At 30.8% G+C, this 26292-nt stretch overlaps 6 protein-coding genes across 9 annotated transcripts; 3 read left to right on the top strand and 3 right to left on the bottom strand.

The window, feature by feature from the left end:
• Positions 1-41: 41 nt before the first annotated feature.
• Positions 42-1854, bottom strand: LOC109609413 (uncharacterized). 2 transcript variants are annotated; one of them, XM_020026074.2, is made up of 2 exons: positions 1822-1854; positions 42-424 (listed from the first exon to the last, which is right to left on the bottom strand). In XM_020026074.2, the coding sequence occupies exons 1-2, from the start codon at positions 1834-1836 to the stop codon at positions 110-112; spliced, it is 330 nt and encodes a 109-aa protein (XP_019881633.1). In that variant the 5' UTR covers positions 1837-1854; the 3' UTR covers positions 42-109. The 2 variants fall into 2 exon arrangements, with proteins under 2 accessions (XP_019881633.1, XP_049825819.1); XM_049969862.1 differs by lacking the exon at positions 1822-1854 and adding an exon at positions 494-526.
• A 1140-nt stretch (positions 1855-2994) lies between these two features.
• LOC109609422 (uncharacterized) lies at positions 2995-3444 on the bottom strand. Its single transcript, XM_020026081.2, has 2 exons — positions 3418-3444; positions 2995-3350 (listed from the first exon to the last, which is right to left on the bottom strand). The coding sequence occupies exons 1-2, from the start codon at positions 3430-3432 to the stop codon at positions 3039-3041; spliced, it is 327 nt and encodes a 108-aa protein (XP_019881640.1). The 5' UTR covers positions 3433-3444; the 3' UTR covers positions 2995-3038.
• Positions 3445-3868: 424 nt separating this feature from the next.
• On the top strand, positions 3869-5958 carry LOC126266229 (uncharacterized). The gene is made up of 2 exons (XM_049969790.1): positions 3869-3889; positions 3944-5958. The coding sequence occupies exons 1-2, from the start codon at positions 3875-3877 to the stop codon at positions 5849-5851; spliced, it is 1923 nt and encodes a 640-aa protein (XP_049825747.1). The 5' UTR covers positions 3869-3874; the 3' UTR covers positions 5852-5958.
• A 3008-nt stretch (positions 5959-8966) lies between these two features.
• Positions 8967-21892, top strand: LOC109609431 (synaptotagmin 1). 2 transcript variants are annotated; one of them, XM_020026092.2, is made up of 11 exons: positions 8967-9120; positions 12791-13095; positions 14255-14362; positions 14416-14558; positions 14615-14710; positions 14891-15085; positions 15155-15331; positions 19051-19159; positions 19230-19363; positions 19420-19648; positions 19698-21892. In XM_020026092.2, the coding sequence occupies exons 2-10, from the start codon at positions 12795-12797 to the stop codon at positions 19609-19611; spliced, it is 1455 nt and encodes a 484-aa protein (XP_019881651.1). In that variant the 5' UTR covers positions 8967-9120; positions 12791-12794; the 3' UTR covers positions 19612-19648; positions 19698-21892. The 2 variants fall into 2 exon arrangements, with proteins under 2 accessions (XP_019881651.1, XP_019881650.1); XM_020026091.2 differs by having other exon boundaries at positions 19042-19159.
• A 36-nt stretch (positions 21893-21928) lies between these two features.
• On the bottom strand, positions 21929-22666 carry LOC109606802 (LYR motif-containing protein 5A). Of its 2 annotated transcripts, none has more exons than XM_020023340.2 (3): positions 22575-22666; positions 22368-22476; positions 21929-22187 (listed from the first exon to the last, which is right to left on the bottom strand). In XM_020023340.2, the coding sequence occupies exons 2-3, from the start codon at positions 22404-22406 to the stop codon at positions 21984-21986; spliced, it is 243 nt and encodes an 80-aa protein (XP_019878899.1). In that variant the 5' UTR covers positions 22407-22476; positions 22575-22666; the 3' UTR covers positions 21929-21983. The 2 variants fall into 2 exon arrangements, with proteins under 2 accessions (XP_019878899.1, XP_019878900.1); XM_020023341.2 differs by having other exon boundaries at positions 22562-22616.
• A 176-nt stretch (positions 22667-22842) lies between these two features.
• LOC109609397 (uncharacterized) lies at positions 22843-24338 on the top strand. Its single transcript, XM_020026057.2, has 5 exons — positions 22843-22984; positions 23453-23553; positions 23610-23853; positions 23913-24016; positions 24080-24338. Exons 1-5 carry the CDS (start codon positions 22880-22882, stop codon positions 24249-24251), a joined length of 726 nt encoding a protein of 241 aa, XP_019881616.1. The 5' UTR covers positions 22843-22879; the 3' UTR covers positions 24252-24338.
• The last annotated feature ends 1954 nt before the right edge of the window (positions 24339-26292 follow it).

The following is a 26292-nucleotide window of genomic DNA, read 5'->3' as shown; positions in this document are numbered from 1 at the left end:
TTAGTAAATGTTTAACTGATTCAATGTATAAAAAAATGAAAAACATATATGCAAAGAAATCTTTTATTGTATCAGAATAACAATTTTGATGATTGAGATGATAGTAAATCTAATAATGGTACCATGGACTCAGCCCTAAAAATGGTTGTACATAACCTCTTTGGTAATATTGTACACGGTATGGATTCCATATAGACTGTCTGTACAGTGAGTCAAGGTAAAGCTGTTGTCTCTCAATCAACCTTTCACGTGCTTCTTTTAATGCTCTGAGTTTTTCTTGAGCTATTCTAATCTCTTCAGCTTTCTTGACAGGATCAACTACATCTTCTCGCTTGGAAACTTTTGCTTCGGGTTTTTCAACGATTGGTGATTCCTTTTCTTCAGGTGATGCTGTGGTTATAGCCACAACAGCACACAACAAAATCTGAAGTAGCAATATTTAAATAATATATATTATTATTATTAAGAATTAAAATAATTTTATCATACTTACCAGAATGAATTTCATGGTTGCAGGAGGAAGATGGTTTATGTTTTGACAATTCATGTATACTCCTTTTATACTCATTTTTGACTAAGCTTAATGTAAAATTAATTCGAATCTTATTTTTATCAAAAGTAATTTGGAAATATAAATATAAACATATATGTTATATAAAAACTTTAAAAACCACAATTTTGTTGTTTATCAATAACTTATTATATCTTAATTTATTCTAAATAGGTAGGAAATTAACGTAAATTATAAATTTTTGGTAGAATATATTTCTTGTATAGAAGAACCATTGTGGAAGAGAAATCCATACGTTGATCCTAAAACTGATAAATTACCAATACTTGTTAAAAATACTGATGAATTTCAAAGAGTTAAAGACCATCTTAAAGCACTTCAAGAAGCTCATTTAAGATTAATTTACGATCAGAAACGTTACAATTCTTTCTTTCTTCGAGCCTTTTGTATTTCCTTATTTTTAGTCTTGAAGATTAATTATGTAAGTTGATTGTGAAATATGCTATGGCATTTTTAATAAAAGTAAAATACTTTTGTATATTTATATATTTTAACATATAGTGATTGAGACTATCTAAAGCTGAACTCCTTTTTCAAATTTAACAAACAAAATCTAACGTCTGAATTATTCTATAGACAAATACACAATTATTTGTTTTCGCGACTTCCTTTATACATTTTTCATACTACATATTTTTAAAAAATACAATAATAACAAATACATTTTAAATACTAAATTAAGTAATTCAAACATTATTATTTTTGGTCAAATTGATTCTTTTAATTAATACTTCTAATAAACGTTAAAGTAGCAAATATTTAACTGATGATTGTTCAATGTGTAAAAAAATGAAAAACATATATGCAAACAAATCTTTTATTGTATCATAATATCAATTTTGATGGTAAAGATTATAGTAAATCTAATATTGGTACCATGGACTCAGCCCTAAAAATGGTTGTACATAACCTCGTTGGTAATATTGTACACGGTATGGATTCCATATAGACTGTCTGTACAGTGAGTCAAGATAAAGCTGTTGTTTCTCAATCAACCTTTCACGTGCTTCGTTTAATGCCCTGACTTTTTCTTGAGCTATTCTAATCTCTTCAGCTTTCTTGACAGGGTCAACATCTTCCCGTTTGGAAATGTTTGCTTCGTGTTTTTCAACGACTGGTGATTCCTTTTCTACAGGTGATGCAGTAGTTATGGCCACAACAGCACACAACAAAATCTGAGATAGCAATATTTAAATAATATTTATTATTATTATTATTATTAAGAATTAAAATATTTTTGTCTTACTTACCAGAATGAATTTCATGGTTGCAGGAGGAAGATGGTTTATGTTTTGACAATTCATGTATACTCCTTTTATATTAATTTTTGACAAAGCTTAATGTAAAATTAATTCAAAAATCCTATTTTTATCAAAAGTAATTTGGAAATAAATATAAACATATATGTTATAAAAACTTAAAACCACAATTTTGTTGTTTATCAATAACTCATTATATCTTAATTTCCTCTAATTAAGTAGGAAATTAACGTAAATTATAAATTCACATACATTTTTTATTAGAATATATTTCTTGAAATCAATACCATACGTTGATCCTAAAACTGATAAATTACCAGTACTTGTTAAAAATACTGAAGAATTTCAAAGAGTTAAAGAACATCTTAATGCACTTCAAGAAGCTCATTTAAGATTAACTGATGGTCAGAAAGCTTTCAGTTACGCTCCTTTCTTCGAGTTTTTTGCATTCCTTTATTTTTATTCTTGATGATTAATTGAGTAAGGTGATTATGAAATATACTATATTTTAAGTAAAATATTGGTGTATATTTATATATTCTAACATTTAATGATTAAAAGTCTCTAAAGCTAAGCTTTTCTGAATGATGTGATTTCTATTTTCATAACTGTCAAATACAAATATCACATTTGTTCCTATTACACCTGATTTTTTCACTTTTAACAAACAAAATCTAATATCTGAATTATTCTATAGACGAAAACAAATAATTTTCATGACTTCCTAAAAAAATTATATATGCTAATTTTCTTATTTCTACAATAAAAATAATTAACAAAATTAGGAACCATATTGATTTTTTATATTAAATGAACGTTTTTTTAAAGCATTACTCATAAATAATTATGATGAATTCAGATTGTTTTTCTAGTTTTGTAGGCTCAAAAGTACAATATAAATAAATTTATCATACATTTAGATTTCAATTTAATACATTAATTTGTTAAAATACAATGAAAATAAATATGTATGTTATTTACACTTAAATACATTTTAAATATAAAATTAAGTAATTTAAATATTACCAATATTTTTGGGCAAATTGAAATTTTTATTTAAATCTAAGAAACGTTATTTTAGTAAATGTTTAACTAGTCAGTTAAACATTGAACAATCGTTCAATCTATAAGAAAATGAAAAACATATATGCAAAGAAATCTTTTATTGTATCATAATATCAATTTTATTGATATAGATTATAGTAAATCTAATAATGGTGCCATGGACTCAGCCCCAAAAATGGTTCTATATAACGTCCTTGGTAATATGGTACCCGGTATGGATTCCAGATAGACTGTCTGTACAGTGAGTCGAGATAAAGCTGTTGTTTCTCAATAAACCTTTCACGTGCTTCATTTAATGCCCTAAGTTTTTCTTGAGCTATTCTAATCTCTTCAGCTTTCTTGACAGGGTCAACATCTTCCCGCTTGGAAATGTTTGCTTCGTGTTTTTCAACGACTGGTGATTCCTTTTCTACAGGTGATGCAGTGGTTATGGCCACAACAGCACACAACAAAATCTGAAAATCAATGATAATATATTTATTATTATTATTATTGAGAATTATATATATTTTTCTTATTTACCAGGATTAGTTTCATGGTTGCGAGGGTTAGTTGATTTGTATTTTGACGATACAAGAATCCACTATTTATACTTAATTTCCACTAATATTTAATGTAAAAGTAATTAATAAATCTCATTTTCAACATTAAATCCCATTTACTACTTTTTGTTTTAACTGTAAACATTGTATTGAAACATTAAAAATGAATATTTTAAATTTAAAGGAGGCATATAATAATTTTCAAACAATGTGTTTTATGAATGTGGTTGATTATCTATTTAGGAAATCAAACGAAACGATATCTAATGTGACAATAAATACTAATAAAACAGAAGGGAAATGAGATATCGTTAAAAAACAGGAACTATTAACTTGATTCTCATTAAGCATATTGTACAAATATATAAGTTGTGGAATGATAAAGTTATGTATCACTTCATAATCTATATCAGAGACAACTCGTAAAAGAAATAGCCATGACACTCATCTTGGTAAATAATTTAAAATATTATTAATTCTGTAACTATGGTCTTATATTCTTCTAGGTTCTTTCTTGTGCATTAGTTGCAATATCCGCTTTTCCAACGGATATAGATATCCCAAAGGTCGAATTAGAACAAACCCCAGAGGGAGTCTACAAACTATTGGTAGACACGCCAAATTACATGAGAACGGAGGACCGGGACGATGAAGGAAAAGTGACAGGACAATATACAGTCATTGATGAAGATGGCAACAAGCAGTGGATTAAATACGAAGCTGGGAAGGACGGTTTTAGAATCATCGACGGCTCCTTACCATCGGCTCCGACGGATTTGGGCGTTCCTGTACCAGAACCAGCTGAACTTCTGGAACAACGCAAACTGCATTTAGAGGCGTACGAAAGATTGAATCCAAATTCAAGTTTCTACGTTCCATTTATGCCCATTGCTATCAACCTCACAGAAATTTTCAAACCTGAGTATTTGCCGAAACCTGTTGAAGAGACGCCTGAAGTTAAAGAAGCTAGGGAAAGATTTTTAGCAGATCATGCTGCTATTAAAAAACATTTGGCTGAACAACAAGAACTTGCGGAACGAATGATTAAACAGCAGAAATTGTTGGAGGAGCAAGCTCGACTATATGAAGAACAACTTTTGAAACAAGGTGGTTTGGGAATTGCATTTAACCCTGAAGGGCAATTGCAGGAAGAATTTGTTCCACAATTAGGTATTCAAGAAAGTGATTTACAAGGAGAATTGGAGGGCAGGTTAGTATCTCAACCAGTTGCTTCGGAATCTGAAAGATCTTTTCTTAATCCTCAACTTCTAAACGGGTTGGAAGAAAATTTGAATCAAATACCAGTTATTCCGGAGAATGTTGTGGAGTCTGGTATAGTACCAGAAGAATTGACGGAAACATTAAATAAACAACCAATTATTCCGGAGGATGATATAGCTAATGGTTTTCTCCCCGAAGAATATTATGCAAGATTAGGTGAACAACCGATTCTTGCAGAAGACAAATTGAATCCGCAACCACTTCCTTTGGATATTCAACCAGAAGAATTGAAGGAAACATTAAATGAACAACCAATCATTTCGGAGGGTGGTGAAGCTAATGGTTTCCTCCCCGAAAAATATAATGCGAGATTAGATGAACAACCGATTCTTGCAGAAGACAAATTGAATCCGCAACCACTTTCTTTGGAAATTCAACCGGAAGAATTGAAGGAAACATTAAATCAACAACCAATTATTTCGGAGGACGATTTAGCTAATGGTTTTCTCCCAGAAGAATATCACGCAGGACTAAGTGAACAACCGATTCTTGCAGAAGACAAATTGAATCCCCAACCACTTCCTTTGGAAATTCAACCGGAAGAATTAAAAGAAACATTAAATCAACAACCAATTATTTCGGAGAGTGGTGTAGCTACTGGTTTGCTCCCAGAAGAATATTATGCGAGACTAGGTGAACAACCGATTCTTGCAGAAGACAAATTGAATTCGCAACCACTTTCTTTGGAAATTCAACCCCAAGAATTGAAGGAAGCTTTAAATCAACAACCAATTATTTCGGACGGTGGTCTAGCTAATGGTTTTCTCCCCGAAGAATATTATGCAAGATTAGGTGGACAACCGATTCTTGCAGAAGACAAATTGAATCCGCAATCACTTCCTTTGGAAATTCAACCAGAACGATTGAAGGAAACATTAAATCAACAACCGATTATTTCGGAGGGTGGTTTAGCTAATGGTTTTCTCCCAGAAGAATATTATGCAAGATTTGGTGTACAACCGATTCTTGCAGAAGGCAAATTCAATCCACAACCACTTCCTTTGGAAATTCAACCAATTTCTTTGCGACTGATTCAAGAACAGGCTTTAAAAGTACGATTGGCACTAGACAGGTTGTTGCAAGAAAGGGCTCTTTATGAAAGATTCCTGAGACAGAACGACGTAATCGTTTAAATTCAAACCAATTCCGTTTTATGTAATTTTTTGATATTTTAAAAAACAACAAAAATGATTATTTATGTTTTTTTAATCAATTTAATGTTATTAAATATGTTGTTAATAAAATAATATACTTTGAGGAATATTTTTTAATTGTAAAAATCTCGTAATTGCCATTTAATTGATTGGTTTCATTTAGGTACTTTCACCTATCGAAATATCTGGCCTGCTTCCAAATTACTTCAGAAACTGGATTGATTTTAAATGAAATTTTAATGACATTCACTTTCTGCCTTTGAAACGTGTCAGCTCCATTTTGTTCGAGATAAAACTCTATTGTACTTTATCATATTCACTACGCCATGTTGAAAATTTGTCAACGATTTTTCTGAAAACAAAGAAAAGAAATGACCCAATTACAGCTAGCTTATTCTAAACCAGTTATTTATTACCTCCTAATAAAAACGAGTGTATTTTACTATGCACACAAATAAAAACAATCTATTCGAATATTGAATAAATCAGTTGAATGTGGGAAGTCGCAGCTTAAAACAATAATTCTCGCCGTATTTTTAGATACAATTTTTCACGTTCCATATTGCTTTGTCATAGGGACTGAAGCGACAAATAAATTATTTTCAGGACAAGGAAATTCTGAAATACGCGAAATCGAATAAGGCACGAAAAGAAACATGCAATAGGTAAAATATTAATTGTTAAAATATGCATGTTGCAACTACTATTCATCACTTTTACTTTATTTTTTTAATGTGTATTTCTACATTAAATACTCGTTTAGTTAAAATTTCCTTTTCAAATTAGTTTTTATTTTTAAACCAGTTCACAACGAAATTATTAAAATTAATATTCTTAGAAATTTTTAACGTTAATTTTAGAGTATAAATAATGTTAGGTTTTTTAAACTCATAAAACAACAAAATGAAACAAATTTAAAAGCCTCATTCAAGACATGAATAAAGTAAAAGCTTTAAAATCGTTGTAAGTTAAGATTTTTAAGCGTTCGTAATTAAGAGTGTTATAATGAATAATGATTAAAACTATTCATATTCGAGTTCCTCGGAGGAAAGTTTCTTTTAATTAAAAATTCAAATTTTACTGTGTTCCAAATGCCCAGCCCTTTTATAATAAATTCCTGAAAGTGCATTAAACACCGTCATAAATAAAAATAAAGGGCGCCGAATATAAATAAGAAAAGTTCCGTGCAACGTACTTACAATTTATAATGAGCGAGGTATCTTTTTCAGCTTGGACCAATAGAAATGAAATTTCGTAGAAATACTCGGTTTCTGTTAAGGGTTTATATTGAAATATTGCGGGAGGCTGCATTATACAACTTCGTATTGTGGTTGAAAATAATATATTTTGTATTTATCCCAACGGTTCTAGTTGTCACTAGCAGTGATCATTCATTTTAGGGCGACACTTTTTTGCCACCAGTGCTGGATAAAATGTTCTGCTCTTATACGATTCTACAATAGTGGAAAGAGCCTTTGTATTACGGGCAGTGCACAAGAAAGTATTATCATTTATATCGCCATCCCGAGGAAATACCACACAAACACATGAGTTATTATACAAAAGCAAAACAAATATCTATTTTATTTCTTTCCATTCACACGAAAATAGCAAAATAATAACACTAAATGGGACGTTCTAATCATACCAAATTAATTCACCACAATTAATAATGTAAACGATTGAGTAAATTAAAATATAATCAGGATCAAAACTTCGTTTTGAATATTTAATTGCTCAATATTTAATTAAAATAAACTTTTACTTGTTAACTTGCAGCATGTGCCATCTATATCTCAGAAGTTGAAATGCGATTTTACGGAAATCATTATAATCAAATTTATGGAAATTGAGCAAATAAGCAGATTTCTTTTGTATAATTTTAGTTAAGCAAATTTTACTATTGCAATCTTACTTAAATCTTTCATTAAACTTTAACGAAGCACCAATATTAATAAAATAAATATTTTGATTTAATTTTATCTCTCTCTTTTACTATGGTTAAGCTGTAAAATTTTTATTATGACGTTCCAATTCCAAGATTCTTTAATCACTAACGGTTCGTAATAAAAAAACAATACCAATATTTACTACACAATTATTCACTTTATTTTATTGGAATTGTGCTTCAATTTTATACATTTTATGGCAAATAACGTGATAAATTTATATTTATTTTTTATTAAGTCAAATAAAATTATCAAGCATTTTTACTTTCATAGCACATTTAATTATTGATATCGTGACTTTTGATTGGGAGCTTAAGATAAAGCTGGAAACATTTTCCGGTAACGATCGAACTAACGCACAGTGAGCGGTTTATTGCACACGTGGGCGAAGTGCGTCATGTACCCATTTATCAATTGTCGCAAATAAGCTTTGAAACCTGCTATTTGTGTCTAATAATCATTTATTAATTCGGATACACTCGAGATGCCAAATCTCTCAAATTTCATAGTCAACCATCAGTGAATATTCAGTGATTTTCTACAATTTCGTTTTTTTTATAAATTAAATAAATCTCCAAAATAATTTAGAAAAGAGATAAGTTATATAAAGTTATAGAAACTAAGCTTCCTAAAAAATATATGAATTTTAATACTATAGGAATTTTATAAAATATAAGTTTTTATATATTAAAAATTAAAATTAAGTATATATAATAATAATTGCTTGAATCGCATTAATGAACTCATGCTTTAATACCCTGTATGTGGTAACCAGTGGCTTCGTGACGTAGGTCCTAGAAGTGGCAAGGAAATTAGGACAACGATAAATTTCGTCAATGGAAACGAAGCTGGAGTGAATCCAAAACTCAATTAATTCAAGGTCATGGAAGAAAAATCCCTCAAAAAATTACCAGTACACATTCACAGACAAATCGTAGTAGGTGGACTTGACTCGTTAATGGTCACGAATTACCAAAGAAATAATACTCGAATCATTTTATTCGTGCAATAAAGATAAAATCTGCCTTCGCCTCCACAACAGGAGTCGGGTACCGTCCTGCGCACACGCCTCAGGGCTTTTTCAGCAGGCTTGCGTAGAATAATAAGCTCTAACTATCGATTTCGGTTCAGGGTGAAGTCGGCCACCATTTTGCCGACACTTTCTGTAAATCACCTCCTGAAATCGACGGTTTCGGTCCGACCGACCGCACAGCTTCAGATTCAGCGCACCCCGAACGCAATATGTGCACCAAATCTTGAGGAAAGATCAAGGAAATTCTAACAGGGTGAAAGCTTAACGTGAGTACGTTTAATTTTTTGTCCGTGGTGTATTGTATAATGTACGACTTAATTAATTGCATGTACTCATTAAGTTTTTATAATAATTGCAACTTTTATTTCATTAAATGCTCTAAAGTTGAACTGTTACCCCCATGTGGGGGTTCAAACTTTTCTTCGATTCGTGTATTTGTAAACATTTTTTTATTGATTACTTTCCTTAAATTGTGCCACTGTATTGTATATTCTCCCAAATTGTGTAAACATATAGGAATGCAAAATATTTGGTATTGTTTATTGATCTTGACTTTATATACCAAGTCATAATGACGTAGACATAAAGAACTTCTTCCCAAAATTTGTATGTTGGTAAGTTCTTAGTTAAGTTTCATGCAGTAAAACTGAATATGTTGGGATAAAACGTTTTGTCGCCTGTAGTAATAAAACTCCCCATTCATGAAGTTGGAAGTAGTAAATATTTATTGGGGCTGAAAAAAAGTCCACGGCTGAGTGAGTAAGAGAATGTCATGTGATATTATTCATTTGAAGCAAGAAATTTAACGACTCTTAAATATAGAATCATTTTTACGTATTAAAAATTTCCATAAAAGGTTTCTGTGACAAAAATAAATCAGGATGATGAAGTTCAAATAGAAAAGGTGAAGTTTAAATAGCTCAGCTTTAGAATTGAGTAGATTTTTTGCGTATTTTATACACGTATAATTAATTGTAAAAACTTGCAAGTGCTTTTTACTTTATAATTACTAGACATTTAATTTACTAAAAAGATATATAATCAATTATTTTTATTTCATTAACGGTTAATAGTTAATAAATGACAACGCCTCTCTTCTTTGTATAGGAAATAATTAAATTTGAAACAAAAATGGAAAATGAATCAGAGTTCTGAAACGAAATAAAAATGATGGAGGATCGAAAGCTCAGCCAATTTTCAGGATTGTTCTTTCCGTACAATCGATGTCAAGCTCTAAAGCTTTTTACTTCGACTTCTCGAAATTTATGCTTTAAAATTTGTCGAGTTATAATTGGACGAGTGGTTTTTCATTTTAAGCGAATTATTCTCTTAAGCGTTCATCTACGACGAAAGAAGAGAATTAAAGTGAAACGGAAGGAGACGAAGCAAAAAATTTAACATACAGGTGGTTTTAGGCAATATTACTCTTTTAAGTATCTTTGTAAAGAAAAGTGACAATTCATCATAAAAAAAAACAAAAAATGTAGTATATTTCGTTAATTACTGACCTGATTAATAATGTTCAGTTTTTTAACTGTTATTTTTTCTTCCAATTATAATAATTCTATAAACGTTGTTTTTATTCTACTTTATTTAAACGAGAGTTGTTATTGACTTAAAAAAAGATTTTTTTCATGTCATTATATAACAGATTGAATTTATATAACAAAATTAAAAGCATATCTGTCAAAGGTTAATTACATTTTCTTTGACTGTTTGTTATTCAAACATAAGTCAATTTACTTGAATAATCTCAAATTTCCAAAATTTTTGAATAAAACAATCTCTTTTAGAATTAATTATATTAATTATCCAAACACTGATTGTAAACTGTAATTATACGAAAATTCGGCCTTCAAAGCTTGCCCTGTGTGTAGATATGACAATTCAATTTATTTTATTTCTTTTACATCCCTTGTAACTTTGTGCTCTTGGGAGTTTCCCTGGAATTTGTTTATAAACAGAGTAAATTGAATTACAAATTTTAATGCAACGTTAATTAATGGTAATAGTGGCAAAATGACTATTAATCTCCAGGTCTGTGCATGAACTTCATAATTTTATTTATTTACGTGCTTTTAAACTGGAATGAAGAAAAACACAGTCAGATGGACTAGGAATCTAGTTGTTTTATCGCAAATTGTTTACATAGAGAACTTTGTGATACAATGTTCTATAAACTTTCCACAACAATCGACATTTACCAGATTGGAAACCATACATTTACTTAATATTTATAACTTTACCTAAGTAATTTCTATTTACCAGTGGGAAAACTGTTTAAGCAAATTGATACACTTTTTTGTATATTTCTTCATGTTTAATTTCCATGAAGGGTTTTTGCCTTAGAATTAATAGACAGTGATATGTTACATAACAAATAAAAAATATTAAAAATTATCTTTGTGATATGTGATATTATGTGTGCTTTCATACACACGAATAATTAAATAGACGTTTTAATTAAATGTAAACATTAAATAAAAGTACGTAATTTCCATTAACGCATTTTGATAAACGAAATTACAATAATTAACTTAATTTTAACAATTTTAACTTGTAATATTTTTTTCCAACATGAACATAAAACGAGCATTGAACAAATATTGGTTTAATTAGAAAACCTTCACGTGCACTAATAATGCGTTCTTTCTGGTTTTATCAATTGTGCAAGGCTAAAACAATGTATAAAACATATCGTACTACTCTTTATCAATTATATCAGCCCTTTTACAAATGTCAACTTTGTATCCATTGCAAACAAAGGAATATTTGTTCGTTAAACGAATGTTTCATATTCATTTTTTATATAAATAATGATAATATTTTAGAATATAGTATTTTGTTTTGTCCTATTTTTAGTTACTTAATGAAATACATACAGTGATGTACGTATACAAAAGAAATGTAAATTAATCCAATGTTTTCAATAAGTTTTGAACGGAGTATTTATTTTTAAGTACTCTTATTTTCCTAGTGTACAAAATTAAAAATATATTGCAAATTCCTTTAAAAATAAAAAAAGAAAAATATTTGATTCATAAAGTTCTTTAAATTTTCATGTGAAATAAGATAGGAACAATTTCAGAATTGTGAAAAATGTATATGTTTGAACGGATTTCTTTAATCTATTTAGTACTTATTTGCTAATAACTGCCAAACATCGACGAGGCATCGAATCTATCAACTTTTGGCACTTTTCCTGGGGAGTTAAATTTCACACTTCCTCCACCAATCCCCCTCACAGGTATCTTCACTTGCCTGTTTTCGATAGGATTTAGGTCAGGTAATTGGACAGGCCAGTTTAAAAGCCATTTCTTTGCCACTTTCGATGTATGTTTGGGATCGTTGTTTTGTTGAAACACACATCGCAGTTGCATATTGCCCTCAGAATATGGCAACACAAACCTACTTCGTTAATACGGTATATTGAACCAACACCTTAATAGGAGAAGCATCCCCATACCATAATATATCCTCCTTCATGTTTTGTCTGTTTTAATTATAAATTGCGACTTGATTCTCTCTATTATTTTTCACATGATTGTATATAATTAAAAATAAAAAAAATGTTTTCTTACAAATGTAATGTTTTCAATTATTTAATATTAAATTTGTACTAGAAAAATTATTCCTTTTATTACAATAGTTATTGATTTATTTAATAGAGAGTTTTGAATTCCAATCAAGAACAATTTTTAATATCTGAATAATTCGAACGAAAACGCCATTAAATCGTGAAACGAGAAAATGCAAATTGTTTCGTCTGGTGGAAAATCTCTTAAGAAATACGAAAATTTAAATGAGCTTTTATTAAGTCTTTTAAATGAAACTCGATATTTTCGCGTACTTTTTTTAACCGAGACACAATCCTTGACAATTAACGCGATTCATTCGAACCCGATTCAGCGTAAGAATACCGTTTTTAATTTGCAGAGTAATGGCGCCGAATATCGCGTACCTTTTCAAGCGGGAGGCGCCCGCCCCCGAAATCGAACCCGAGCAGGCCACCAACGCGCCCCAACTACCCCCCGTCCCAGAGGGGATGCCCGTTGAGGCGTCCGCCGCACCGCCCGTACCACCACCGTCTTCCGGTGCGGTCCCGCCGGCCGGATCGTCCGTACCGGACGGATCCCCGCCTCCGATCACGAAATTGGAAAACTTGAAGCCCTCGAACAATTTCTTCGGCAACAAGAAGCTCCATCCGTCTGGAGGCAATTCGACGCCCCATCCCGAAACTGGTAAGTCCAACAATGCTAGCTTCAAAGGTCCTCAGTTTTTTTGATAACTGAAATTGCATGTTGATGAAATAGTTAGGTAGGTGGGAAAGGTTTGCTTCCTTCAATGTTATGTTGGATGGCGTTTGTACTTTAACCACTTTCAAAGCGTATTGGCTTAAAGAAAATACAAAGGAAATCTGGTTGAAAATTTTCTTTACATACCTTTGAGAGTTTGTAGCATACCTGTAACAAAATTGAATTTTAAATATTGCTTAAGGCGCGCAATTAGTTACATTCTAAAGGAAATTTAAAATATTCTCGTTTTCCATTGCTTCACTACAAGTTTTAATTAAATATTCACTTTTGAAAATTCATGTTTTTTCTAAAAAATATAACCATTCCTTAATGTATATATTTAATTTTCAACCCATAAACAGAAAACAGAGAAATTACACTCTAGAACTGCAAAGAATTGACTTAATCTAATTGATAGACAATCATAAAGAGGATTTTTAATAAGTGCATTTACATGTTAAATCGATAATGTACATAATTATCACATTAGTGATGTCAATAAGTATGAATTAATGAAAATATTGCTTCATAAAACCATAATTAAGGTACTCGTATAATTAATTTTTCAAACAATAGTATATAGTAACCAAAAAAAGTATATACCATAATTATTTTTATATTGAAATATATCACAAGCATCACTATTAACAATCTTCTAAAATTTTAGAAAAAATAAATATCACAAACAGTATTGAAATCCTTTACTACGGTGCAATAATTTAAACGGAAAATATAACAAAGAAGGTATATAATATAAAAACTACCAAATAAATCAAAGAATAAGAAACCAGTAGAATAATCAAATGAAAGAAAATGGTGATCAAATCAAAGAATAAAATAAAAAAGAAGAAACAATAATTATTGCATTGACGTTACACTCATTAATAATTATGGTATTACAACAAAATTGCTCAACAAAACGAGGAATTGGCCTTCGCCACAGAACAATAAACGCACAACACACAAATTAACAACATGTCCAGGTGGATAGACTATCCTGAGCACCGCATGTTGAAATTCTTTCCCCTTTTCTATCAGGGATTGTTCGCATTTTTAACAGCATCTTTAGAACTGTCGCATGTAAGGGATGAAATTCTTCTTCTAGTTAAACCGACCAATGAAACGTCAACGTTTACCGGACTGGTCAAATCGGCCGAAAATCTAGGCGAACAGGTTGGAATCGAACCATGGCTTCTGGTGACCATTTTAATAGGTAACTTTGTGAACAGTTTTTTCGGTTTGGTTGTATTTTTGGTTCGTTTTTAGGTGTTTGCGTTATTATTTTGGGCATTTGCTTCTGCTGTATAAGACGATGCTTCCGAAAACGAAGGGCAAAAGATGGAAAGAAGGGCATGAAAGGTGTGGACTTGAAATCGGTGCAACTGTTAGGTTCATCATACAAAGAGAAGGCAAGAAATTAAGAAAAATTCAATTCGTGTTAGTAATTTTCAAATCTGTTGACTAGGTACAACCTGACATGGACGAACTGACCGAAAATGCTGAAGAACCGGACGAAGGTGAAAAGCCTGAAGTGCAGAAACTTGGCAAGCTGCAATACAAGGTACAATCCTAAAGAGCTGCGAACAATGTCTTATTATTTTTTTAAATATATATTTTTTTATCGACTATTGTTTTAATTTTACACAATACCAATTATATATTTATGATTTTTAAAATCTTACATATGTCAGTGTCTATTTTTCTTATCTTTTTTGAAATTAACACACAATCAATTTTTAAGCTGGAGTACGACTTCAACCAAAACAGTCTCTCGGTGACCGTAATCCAAGCGGAAGAACTTCCGGCTTTGGACATGGGAGGCACATCCGATCCCTATGTTAAAGTCTATCTCCTTCCTGACAAGAAAAAGAAGTTCGAAACAAAAGTCCACAGAAAAACCTTGAATCCTGTATTCAATGAAACGTTCGTCTTCAAGGTACGTCTCTTTTTCTTTTGCTTAGATTTAGAAGGGATGTTGTTGAAATAATTGTTGTTGAAATTCCAGAGTATACCGTATGCTGATGCCATGAACAAAACACTTGTATTCGCGATATTCGATTTCGACAGATTCTCGAAACATGACCAGATTGGAGAAGTGAAGGTGCCTCTTTGCCAGATCGACTTGGCCCAAACAATCGAGGAATGGCGCGAGTTGCAGAGCGTTGAGGGCGAGGGTGGTCAGGTGATATCATAGTCAATTGTTTATTCTTTATACCTTTATTCACTAGATCTACAAAAAATATACAGAGTGTGTGTCAGAGTAACAGAGTAACTGGAGGAGCGTCGACTAATTAATAATTGAGTATTTTTTGTAGTCTGTTGGAGGATCATAATATTCTGGTCATGAAGAGATGAATTAGAGAGAGTTTTGATGAATATTATGATTTGTAGTGTGCGCCATTAGATATGGCGCATTACTTTGTATTTTACACCCAGTTCTGACCATCAGATGCCTGCACAAGTTTAAGAAAACATTAAAATTGCACTTTTTACACCTTTATTCGATTTAATAGAAACTTTTCTGGTACATTAAACATTGGCACTAATCTAGAAACCTGTAAATCAATCAAACAAGGAAAACAACAACAAAAAAAAAGGATAATCGTAGTGCCAGAAATGTTTTACGTATTTCTAAAGTAATCTTTGTTTTGGTTACTCTAGAATTGAGCCTTTGTAGATTTTTAACGTTCAAGTTTTTATGCTCAATCAGAGTAGCTTTGAAGCTTCCAAATGAAGAGATTAGCTTACAGGTTTCTACGTTATGGACCAGCAGAATTGAGTTATCCACACCCCCACAAACAGCAACATAAATGGATTTTTTAAGACACACTCCACCCTTTTTACCATTTACATCACAAAAATATACTTTTACAAGACATCTTTCGGTATGTGCAAAAATATTCTGTCCCATTAATTGATTCATAAATGTAGAATGAGAAAAAATCCATGTAGTGTTGCTAATGTCAGTGTTCGAAGTGAAATGAATAATCTACAACCCTCCAAATCTCAAAGCAGTGGACAAACTATATTGACGTAAATTGTTTTTTCTCTTTTTCCTTAAAAAATTTCGCTCTGCTTTGGTTATGGCTCTGTTATATGGTTGCGGGCGCATATGCATGATGCTTCCAAATCAAAAAATTCTTCACGTAAGTATATTTCATTTCATTATGTCTCACTTTGCAAGATCAAGTGTTCAGAAAAATCAATTCAGTCAACTTTTATAAGCAAAATTTAGAACTTTTGAATTGAAGAAGTTTTTAAAGAAGTATTAAGATTGACAACCCTTCGAATCACTTGATCTTAAATTCATATATATGTCAGACTTACAGAAACAAGCAAGTAACATTTTTAAACAAGTATAGTTATTATTTTTCTAGACTTTCTGCTTGTTTTTGTAACATTTACACTGTAGTTTATATTTAGGTTAAGCAAAGGATTATAGATTTCATTGACAATATTAGTGAATTAATTTATAAACGTTGGAAAAATGAAGTCTGTAAGCCGAATTAACTATATAATAAAAATATTATGCAATCGATTTTTATGAATGTTGCATTAATATTGACTATGTACTGTCATATTTATAATATTCGTATCTAAATTTATTACCTATTCTATTAAAGCAATAAATTCAAATTCATTTTGAACAATATTGATAAATATGTTTGCCATCAAAATATTTCAACAATAAAAAAAAATATTATAATTTGAATTTATTGTAGATACTGTATTTAGTAAAACAAAGATTTAATTCTCTTTTGATTGCCCAAATTGAATTTTTCTACCTCTGTTCCCGATTATATTTATTATATTTCTGCACATGCATGTTACCCTTTTGTTTAGCATCTGCATCTGGCTGTTTTACTGTTTTTATTCAATATTTGTATTTCAAAATACACAACAGTTCAAACAATTTTTTGTAATACATGAACAAACAGATTCATATGTCTGCGTATCGAAGTGGGGCCTTCTACTGATGTAGTTTTTATATTGGTTTCAGGACAAACATAATTATTAAAAAAAAACTATATTTCTATTTTAATAAATAAATCAGTTATTAGTCATTAATCATTTTGTTTATGGTTTATAAAATAAATGTATATGTAAATAATAATAAGTATATAAAATCTTTTGGAGTAATCTCTTGAAATAAAATAATTCTTAAAATTATATGTCAAAAACAAATTTGAACCAATATAAACACATAGAACAGTGTAGCCCTGTATATACTCAGCATGCCAGCACCGTATAGTTTATAGCATTTAAAGAGCACAGAATATTTTTCAGTCTCTGTTTAGTAGTATGTAAACATTTTCTATGCAGAATGTCATCGAAATTCTGTAACTTTCGTATTACCTTTAGTTTTTCTGTTGATTACAACAGAAATACTGGGTGCTTAAGTTGTGGAGTTTCGATGCAATCTGTATATTCGTTCAGAAGACCCTGAGACATTCTACTTAAGGTATTTGACAAACATTTAAGACATATTACAGATATTTTTAATCTTAGAACTTTTAGACATGTTCTTTTTTACTAGTAACAGTTTTTTCTTGATAAGACGCTAACTTAGATTGTAGTAACTTAATATTAGTAACAAAATGAAAATGGATGATGAACATACATTTTGGAAAATATTGGTTTGAGCTGGGTGTTTTTTCTTTTAGAAGAAGAACCAAATATAGGACATTATTTTTAAATTGCAGACATTTTTTTAGATTTTAAATATGCCTAACGATGCAAAGATAGATTTAAATTATTTTTAAAATTTTTAAAAATCTTATAGTTGTCGTTCACGTTATATATTATTTCACCGCCTCGCCAAATTTTTCTGTAGTTAATGCAGTTATTAAATTTTTAAAAACAATATCTAATAATTGCATGACTTAATTTATTCTTGTATAATTTGAACGACAACTATGGATGATTATTGGCCCCGCTTTATTAGGCAAAAACACTTTAAGTGCTAATTGTATGTATACTTGTTTTTGTCCATCCGAAAATAAATGTTGTGAGTCCCTTTCTCGCATTTCCTTTTGTTGTTTCTTCTTACCCACTCCCCTTAGCCCCATGTTTATTTTCTATTTCTTACTCCCCGAACCAACCCCACAGATATGAGAGGTGTCGCAAAAGTTTACACAATCAAAAATAGATAAATATATTAGTCAAAATTTTAGTTTCTAATTTAAGATATTAAATAATCGATATTGATTGTGAGGATTTTTGTTTTTTTACCCAACACACCACCGGGCTTGACCACACTACTCTTTGATTGCGCATGCGTTAGACTAATGCCTCTGGAATACACTAAATTAAAGCTATTAATTGACAATATATTAATTTAAGTTAAAAGTTGATAATTTTGAAAATTATATTCCAGAGTCGTTATATAGTCTGTTTTTCATATTTTCTTTGAAAAAAATCTGGGTGTTATATGTTTTTTTGATATATTATATGATGGATTATGTTTTCGATCACTTTTTCAATTTATATGTTTCACCCTAAAATCCTTAGAAAGTGTTTTTAGTCACACAGTCCCAGTTTGTAATTCAGGAAAGATTTTTTGAATTTTGTCCTGTCGATATATTCCTGCTTGATTTTCATATAAACAAATTTTATACGATGTTATGTTTATTCATTTTTTTATGTCACATATTAAGGAAATTACTGTAAATCTTTTTTATTATTTGAAAACCTAATAATTCATACCATATTTCCTTAATACCACTGACATACCACAAATATCTTGACTGCATTTACTTTAAGTTTACCAAAATTTAAGACTTCATCAATCCAATTTTAAAAACATCTGCATCGCAAGAAAAGATTAATGTGATTAAGCTGTCGCAGTGAAATGCAATCCATTACACTTTACTCTATCGTCCACTATTACAGGAAAATAAGTTGGGAGATATATGCTTCTCCCTTCGATACGTACCGACTGCTGGAAAATTGACCGTTGTGATTTTGGAAGCTAAGAACTTGAAAAAGATGGACGTCGGCGGATTATCTGGTACGTATCAAGGAATCACAACTAGAAAAACACTACGAACAGATATTAATCGGTCTCTTCCTCCGTTTAGATCCATACGTTAAGATTGCTTTGATGCAGAACGGAAAGCGACTGAAGAAAAAGAAGACCAGCATCAAGAAATGCACTTTGAACCCGTACTACAATGAATCGTTCACTTTCGAAGTACCGTTTGAACAAATTCAAGTACGTTTCACCTTACTATCTTTTCAACACGGATCAATAATTTTATGGATTTTCAGAAAGTAAATTTGCAAGTGACAGTGGTGGATTACGACAGGATTGGCACATCGGAACCTATCGGCAAAGTAGTACTGGGTTACAACGCAAGCGGGACCGAACTGCGCCACTGGTCTGATATGTTAGCATCACCTCGCAGACCGATCGCACAGTGGCACACACTGAAGGACCCTGAGGATGAAAAGAAGGACTAAGATGTCCTGGAAACATAACAACGCAGAAATATTTAAGGTGAAACATTGATAATGTGTTGCTGGACATAAATCTATTTCTTTTCCAGACAATTTACGCAGATAATGGTTACCTAGCATGAATATCCCTCGTTTTTAAACTATGGTATAAATGTATAGATGTTATATTTTATAATATTTATTCATTCAAATCTATTTACTTTTTAACATATGAATGGAGTAACCGTTATATTTAACCGTAATTAAGGAAACTTATCGTTGAATAGCTTGATTATCATATAACTGGTCCTATGTGTTAAGGTTACTCTTAATGCCTTCAACGAACATCAACTCATTGTCATATCCCATTTTTTTCTGTAAATATGTCTTTTACTTCCACAGTAGATGTAAAGGATAACAGAAACAGTATTGCTATCAAATTCATTTATCCAATTTTCTTTCTAATGTTGACGCATAAACGATTTTTTTATCCCCTGAACGCTAACGTATTCAACCACATAACCCAGCATCATTTTTAATACTTCACTTTCATCTTTCATTGTGATAGCTTAACCTTAGACTTATCATGAAACTAGTTTGATGAAGTATTCCAAATTAAAGCCTTATAAAACTTTTCTTGATAATAAAAGCGTTAAAATCGTTTATGAGGGACACCTGACGTGTATTTATGAATATATATATATATAAATTCTAGATATAGAGTGTTAGAAAAATTATACAGACAATAGAAAGAATAATAGCTCATAGATCAAAACATGTATAATGTTTAGCTTTGTTTTGATACTTGCACAACCAATTTGTTAGAAATTAGTAACAATCACATTGTAAAACATTTCATGCATATATTGTACAAATTAGCAATGTTGATCGTTATTATTTTCTTTATATACTCTTTGTTAATTATGTATTTAAGATCGGAACATCTGAAACTGTTTCAATTCCATCCCTTCAAACAGCTTTGCTTCTACTACTACAGTAATAATAGTGATCGATTGAAGTTAAACAGTTTGGGGCGTTCCATATATAAATTTGTTATTGTTTTCGTTACTGTACAGTTTAAAGAGAAGTTTTATTGCGTTTTTTTTATTATTACATTTATGGACTGTAATGTTCGTTACCAGGCTCAGTCATCATTATTCTAAGATAGGATTTCTGAGCTTCTCGATCGAACCGTGGAGATCTATTTGTCCTAGTTTTGATAGAGTAGACCATCCGAACCAAATGTGTCTGAAGTACATGCTGTAGAACATGAATTAATCTAACAGTTGATTAGAATATAAATAGACAAACAAGTATTAAACTGGATTAGATTAATTTAATGGAATCACTCTACAAAATACTGATATTATCTTATCTTCCTTTTTCCTGTTGTACATATATTTATATATCATGTTAAAATGTTGTGTATATTAAGAAAAATGAAATATTTGAAACATAATAAGATCGTTGTCGGCCCCATTTTTTCCGTAACATTTCCACATCTTATGCATTAAGGGCCCAAATTTAATAAATTTAGTTCTACATAAAAATACACAAGGTAGCACATCGCAGGAATCTCATTTTGAAACTATACTGCTTCAGAAAATAAATGTGACATTGTTGCTTAATGTCTTATGATTATAATAATACAGTTTCAAACTGAGGTTAACATAAACTGTTAAAGGGACTGTTCAATTGATGAAAATGTATTGCACTATAAGGCTTTATAAACTGAATGGCAATATTAGGAGATTGTATATTAATTAGATGACGTGATTAAAAGAATCAGAGTGTTATCATGTATATGCATTGATTGTAATAATAAATGTTAATCCAATCGTTGAAAACATTGTTTTGATTATCATACGCATTATTATCCATACACTTTTACAAACATGCATATATTTAATACATTGTAACTGTTAGTTTATAGTTTTTAGCATCGCCAGCTCCATTTTTTAGATCTGATTACATAAATGGCCTGTTTAAATAATGATAATAAAATATATTTTAAAACGAACACAACAGTGCCGATCTGGATAATTCGAAATAACGGGTCGTTTACTGTGGTACAACTAAATCATTGGGTTGGCTTTGGTTTTTTAGTTGGAATAAACAAAGTACTATCAACAGCTTTATCCAGATAGCTATAGCTAGCACTTTATTATAAAAAAGTCTATAGTTACTTTTTAAATGTTAAAATGAACAATAAGTATTGATAATATTATATTGTGAAACAATGTGACAACCCTGCTCTTGTTAAGTAGACAAAAAAAATAAATCATATCACTCGTCCTGTTGATAATTTTTGTTTTTCTTCCTTGTTACTTAAACCATTAAATTAACAAAATAAACTTTATTTATAAAAACTATATACAATTTTTCAAGAAACAATATCAGTCATAATAACGTCTCTTGAGAGTTCGATATTTTTTTAGCATATACAGAGCTTCCAATTCTTTAACGACGAACTTTCCATGACCGATCATCTTTTCTATTACTTCTGCGTCGGTTACATCCTTGTTTTTCATAAAGGCTTTATGTAATTTTTCTCTGAAATACTCGTGACCTGCCGGATATTCTTTACCTAGATGCAATAACTGCAACATTAATTTGATTAATTAATAATGTCTTATTAAAGTTTTAAGTTTATATAAGTTATGCAACCAAGATTACAAAATGTTTGATATTATACCTAGTATGTTAATAAATAATTATATACATTTCTAATGTAAGGCTATCCAAAATTTTATAGTTGTAATCTAAAATTAGACTCTTACCGTTTTATATAAATCAATAACTCGAGCTTTTTGGGACATTCTGATAAACCCTCGTATAGATCAATTAGTGTTAAAAACTAAGCTATGATGGCGCAACAGTAGTACTAAACTGAAAACGTAAATAAACAAAGTTATTCCGCATTAATTACTTAATAAAACATTAAATATTAAAAGTAAAAGTTTTAAAACCATACTTTAGTAACTTACGAATACTGTGCTGGAGTTTTGGTGCGTTTAAATCGAGTGAAGTTTAACAGAAATCTTACTGGAATTTGTACCCTTAGCGAAGACACGAACCGCATAATACAGGGCGTGTACTATGTATTCAATGCGAATTGCTCAAATCTCTCTTTTTGGCTCCGACCGTCTATCCATATGGAGCATAACCTGTAAAACATTAAAGATCAGCTGATAAGCTGATAAAATAACAAAACATTGCAACATAATTGCAATAATATACCCGACAATGCATTAAACTATAAAATAATTGTGATAGCAATAAGTACAAAATAATGGAAGTGAAGAGTGATGTGCATTTAAGGGCGATGCTCAACAGCCCCGCTAGGTACACACCGGCAGTGCCTACTCCTGATTGGAACCTCACGCAACCAGCAACAGTAGGTTTTTCATAAAAAAAATCATTCAAAATTTAATTACAATAGGCTCATAATATTCTAAAGTAGTTATGGTATATGGTATAATAGTTATTATTACATATTTTTATTAATTTTATAGTAACAAATATTAGTAATAATAATAATATTTAAATGAATGAAAAACATGATTTTTAACAGCATTAACCACTTTTTATTGATTATTTGGTCTTGATACACAGACACCACGTTTTATTAATATTACTGCTTACTATTTCATATTTTTTAAAATTAAATGTACGTGTAATTATGATTACGTATTTAATAATATTATTAAAGGTTAGGTTTCGGATACGACGTACGAATAACTAATTGCGGATCTAATATAATGCCAACATATTTTATAATTTAAATATAACTTCATTTCAGCTTTTTTGTACTTTATTAATTAAATTATATTAATTAGAAAACGTCTTTAATTGTGTGTATTAGCCACAAACTCCATCAACCAGTCAGGGTCCCCCAAATCCTTCTTTAATCGTAGCGACGCCCGGGTCCGCCCTCGGGGACCCCCAAACCAACATCACGTTACAGTAATTGAATTCCTCACCGCTAACCGATCATTTTTAATGACGATCTATTTTTGTAGAAATTGTGTGGCAACGGTCGATTTACATACACCACTGGACTTGCAAATAGTGAATGCGAGAACAAGAAACACGGAATATAATCCGTCTAGATTTCACGGAGTCATAATGCGAATACGTGAGCCGAGGACAACGGCACTGATATTTAAGACTGGAAAAATTGTGTGCACGGGCGCCAGAAACGAACACGACGCTTTATTGGCGTCGAAAAAATTCGCTCGTATTATACAGAAGCTTGGATTTAACGTAAGTCGTCAGTGTTTTAGCGTGTACAAAAAATAAGGAAGGCTTAATTAATTTTTCAGATTCAATTTGCCAATTTTAAGGTACAGAACTTGGTAGCCACATGCGATCTGCGGTTCCCGATTAAATTGGAAAACTTGAATCAAATGCACGGACAATTCAGCAGGTTTATTATTGATTCTATTTGCAGTTTTATTAGTAATAAATATATGTTTGTTGTTTCTTTTAGTTACGAGCCAGAATTGTTTCCGGGTTTGGTTTACCGAATGATAAAACCTAGGATCGTATTGTTGATTTTTGTCAACGGTAAAATTGTGTTCACGGGAGCGAAATCCCGACAGGAAATTAAAGATTCCTTAGACAACATCTATCCTATATTGAGAAGCTTCAGGAAAAACTAAGTTATTATTATTATTTATTTACTATTGATCTTTTATAAAGTTTTTAATTAATAAAGTTGGTGAAATACAAAACATATTTTTTACATCGACCCTCTATTAAATAACTTTCATCCAAGACCGACATTTTCATCACAAAAGGTATCAGTTTTAAAAAGTTCTTGACATCAAAATTATCTATTAACATGAGCACACTCTTTCAGCATTAAGTAGATGCTCCACAAAGTCGAACTCTTTACAATTTTTCCATCAAAAAATACAACAAAGCTTCTTCAGTAACTGCCTCGAAATGTCGTCGATTACACCAGTCTTTAAACTCGAGGTAACATTTCTCATAGAGTCGTTTAGAATGTTCATAGAGTTTCGTTCGTTATCCGACATCACTGCGATGATACATGAACCACACTGGGTCAACTGCTAGAGGAAAACTGTGTTCTTTTGTTGAGATGGAGACATCAGAAATGCCATTTAAAATGGAATTTCTCAGAGTGGGCTGTTTTTTCCCCAAAACATTTTTGAATCAAGACTTTTAGAGCAGAAAACTAATACAATTCGACATTGATAAAGCTACTCTGCAACAGAGGTCTCAAGATGTAACCGATTGTTCATTCGATCAAATTTATTAAATTATGCTTTTAGCCCTTGATTAGTATTTGCCTTTTTATAATTTTTTCACCATTCTTTTATCTTCTTAATATTGATTTAGTTTTTATCCAATTAAATATTAAAACGAGTTAAATTTTCCATGTTTCTAAAATTAAGACAGGCAAATATAATTGTATTAGAGCCTTTATTAATTAACACTAACCAATTTGATTAAATTCTTCATGAATGAGCGTCATTTTCTGTCGTCACTTTTGACGATTACGAATGGAAGTACTAAATTATATAACAATAAAATTAATCTCCACTTTCAAGAAAAAATTATAAACGAGATTATGTAAATTAACTGTTACAGTAAATGAAATTCCAATATTTTAATATTAATAATTTAACTAATTTAACACTTCAAATCACAAAAAAATAATAGACCCTTTATAAATATAAGTACAAATGTGGCGTTAAAATTTTTATTTGTGGGGTTTTCGCAACATGTACTGTTTAAAGGTAAACAATTTATGACACAAAATTCTCATTTCAAATACCGAATTGTGACACATTACCACATAAATGTAAATAAGTGGCCGAGTAAAATTCACTCTATAAAACGAAAAACTCTATTCAATCAATTTAACAAATATTTTCTATTGACAGTTAAAGCTTTTTTATGTAATTATTTTCAATTATGCTCAATAAATTATAAAATAAAAGGACTTGCCAGAAAATTTGTACTCCTGAGTCAGGAAGACCCCCAGATTTGTAGCGACTTGTCGGCGCCGGAGATGTTTGTCTGAAACAGCTTCCAAATCCATAATTTCGGTTGCACACAGGGAGCAACGACCCACCGAAAACTTTTCTATTATTCATTTACCTTCGCCAAGAGTGTAGTCAGCGCAAAACCATTAACCGGAAAAGTGTAAGATAAACTCGCTTGAACTTCTGGAAGTCGCTTCATTTTCATTAGGTTGAAAAGTTCCTGAAGTTGATTTATTAACTACACAAATATTGACGTAATATTCATGTGATATTTTAAGGGTAACTGAGTATTTTTGCATGACGTAGCAAAATGATTTCGGTCTGGTTTTACTGTTTTGATTTGGCAAAACGTAACAGCAATAAACCAAAGATAATAATAGACCATTTGCATTAAATTACCCATTAACGTATTATCTCAAATTATGATTAAAATGGAGGGTTCGCAAAGGGTGGTTGTTATATGTCTGACCCGTGACATTTACACAGAGATCATTCCTGAAGTTCCATTCGCATCCATGCTGTACGGGATCTAAGTTTAATATGCCTTTGAACACACCACTAAGCACACTCAACTCCAGTTTTACCGTATGATTATTTGATTTTCGCGTTTGTCACGTTGTTTGAATAGCATTAGATTATGTGGTGGTTTTACTGTTTTAATTATTAAAAAGGCACGTTTCCAAAGTAA

The sequence above is a fragment of the Aethina tumida genome, chromosome 7 (assembly GCF_024364675.1).
Source record: "Aethina tumida isolate Nest 87 chromosome 7, icAetTumi1.1, whole genome shotgun sequence".
In the NCBI taxonomy this organism is placed as follows: domain Eukaryota; kingdom Metazoa; phylum Arthropoda; class Insecta; order Coleoptera; family Nitidulidae; genus Aethina; species Aethina tumida.
This window is presented reverse-complemented; position numbering and strand designations above follow the sequence as displayed.

What these genes read in the sequence shown, in the direction of transcription:
- LOC109606802 (XM_020023340.2), bottom strand. Translation starts at nt 22,406, where the DNA reads ATGTCCCAAAAAGCTCGAGTTATTGATTTATATAAAACG. An exon ending in TTATTGATTTATATAAAACG is followed by an intron (nt 22,188 to 22,367) that starts GTAAGAGTCTAA and finishes TTAATGTTGCAG; the next exon opens with TTATTGCATCTAGGTAAAGA.
- LOC109609397 (XM_020026057.2), top strand. Translation starts at nt 22,880, where the DNA reads ATGGAAGTGAAGAGTGATGTGCATTTAAGGGCGATGCTCAACAGCCCC. An exon ending in ACCTCACGCAACCAGCAACA is followed by an intron (nt 22,985 to 23,452) that starts GTAGGTTTTTCA and finishes TGTGTGTATTAG; the next exon opens with CCACAAACTCCATCAACCAG. An exon ending in ATGCACGGACAATTCAGCAG is followed by an intron (nt 24,017 to 24,079) that starts GTTTATTATTGA and finishes TGTTTCTTTTAG; the next exon opens with TTACGAGCCAGAATTGTTTC.
- LOC109609431 (XM_020026091.2), top strand. Translation starts at nt 12,795, where the DNA reads ATGGCGCCGAATATCGCGTACCTTTTCAAGCGGGAGGCGCCCGCCCCC. An exon ending in TCTGGTGACCATTTTAATAG is followed by an intron (nt 14,363 to 14,415) that starts GTAACTTTGTGA and finishes GTTCGTTTTTAG; the next exon opens with GTGTTTGCGTTATTATTTTG. An exon ending in ATGAAACGTTCGTCTTCAAG is followed by an intron (nt 15,086 to 15,154) that starts GTACGTCTCTTT and finishes TTGAAATTCCAG; the next exon opens with AGTATACCGTATGCTGATGC.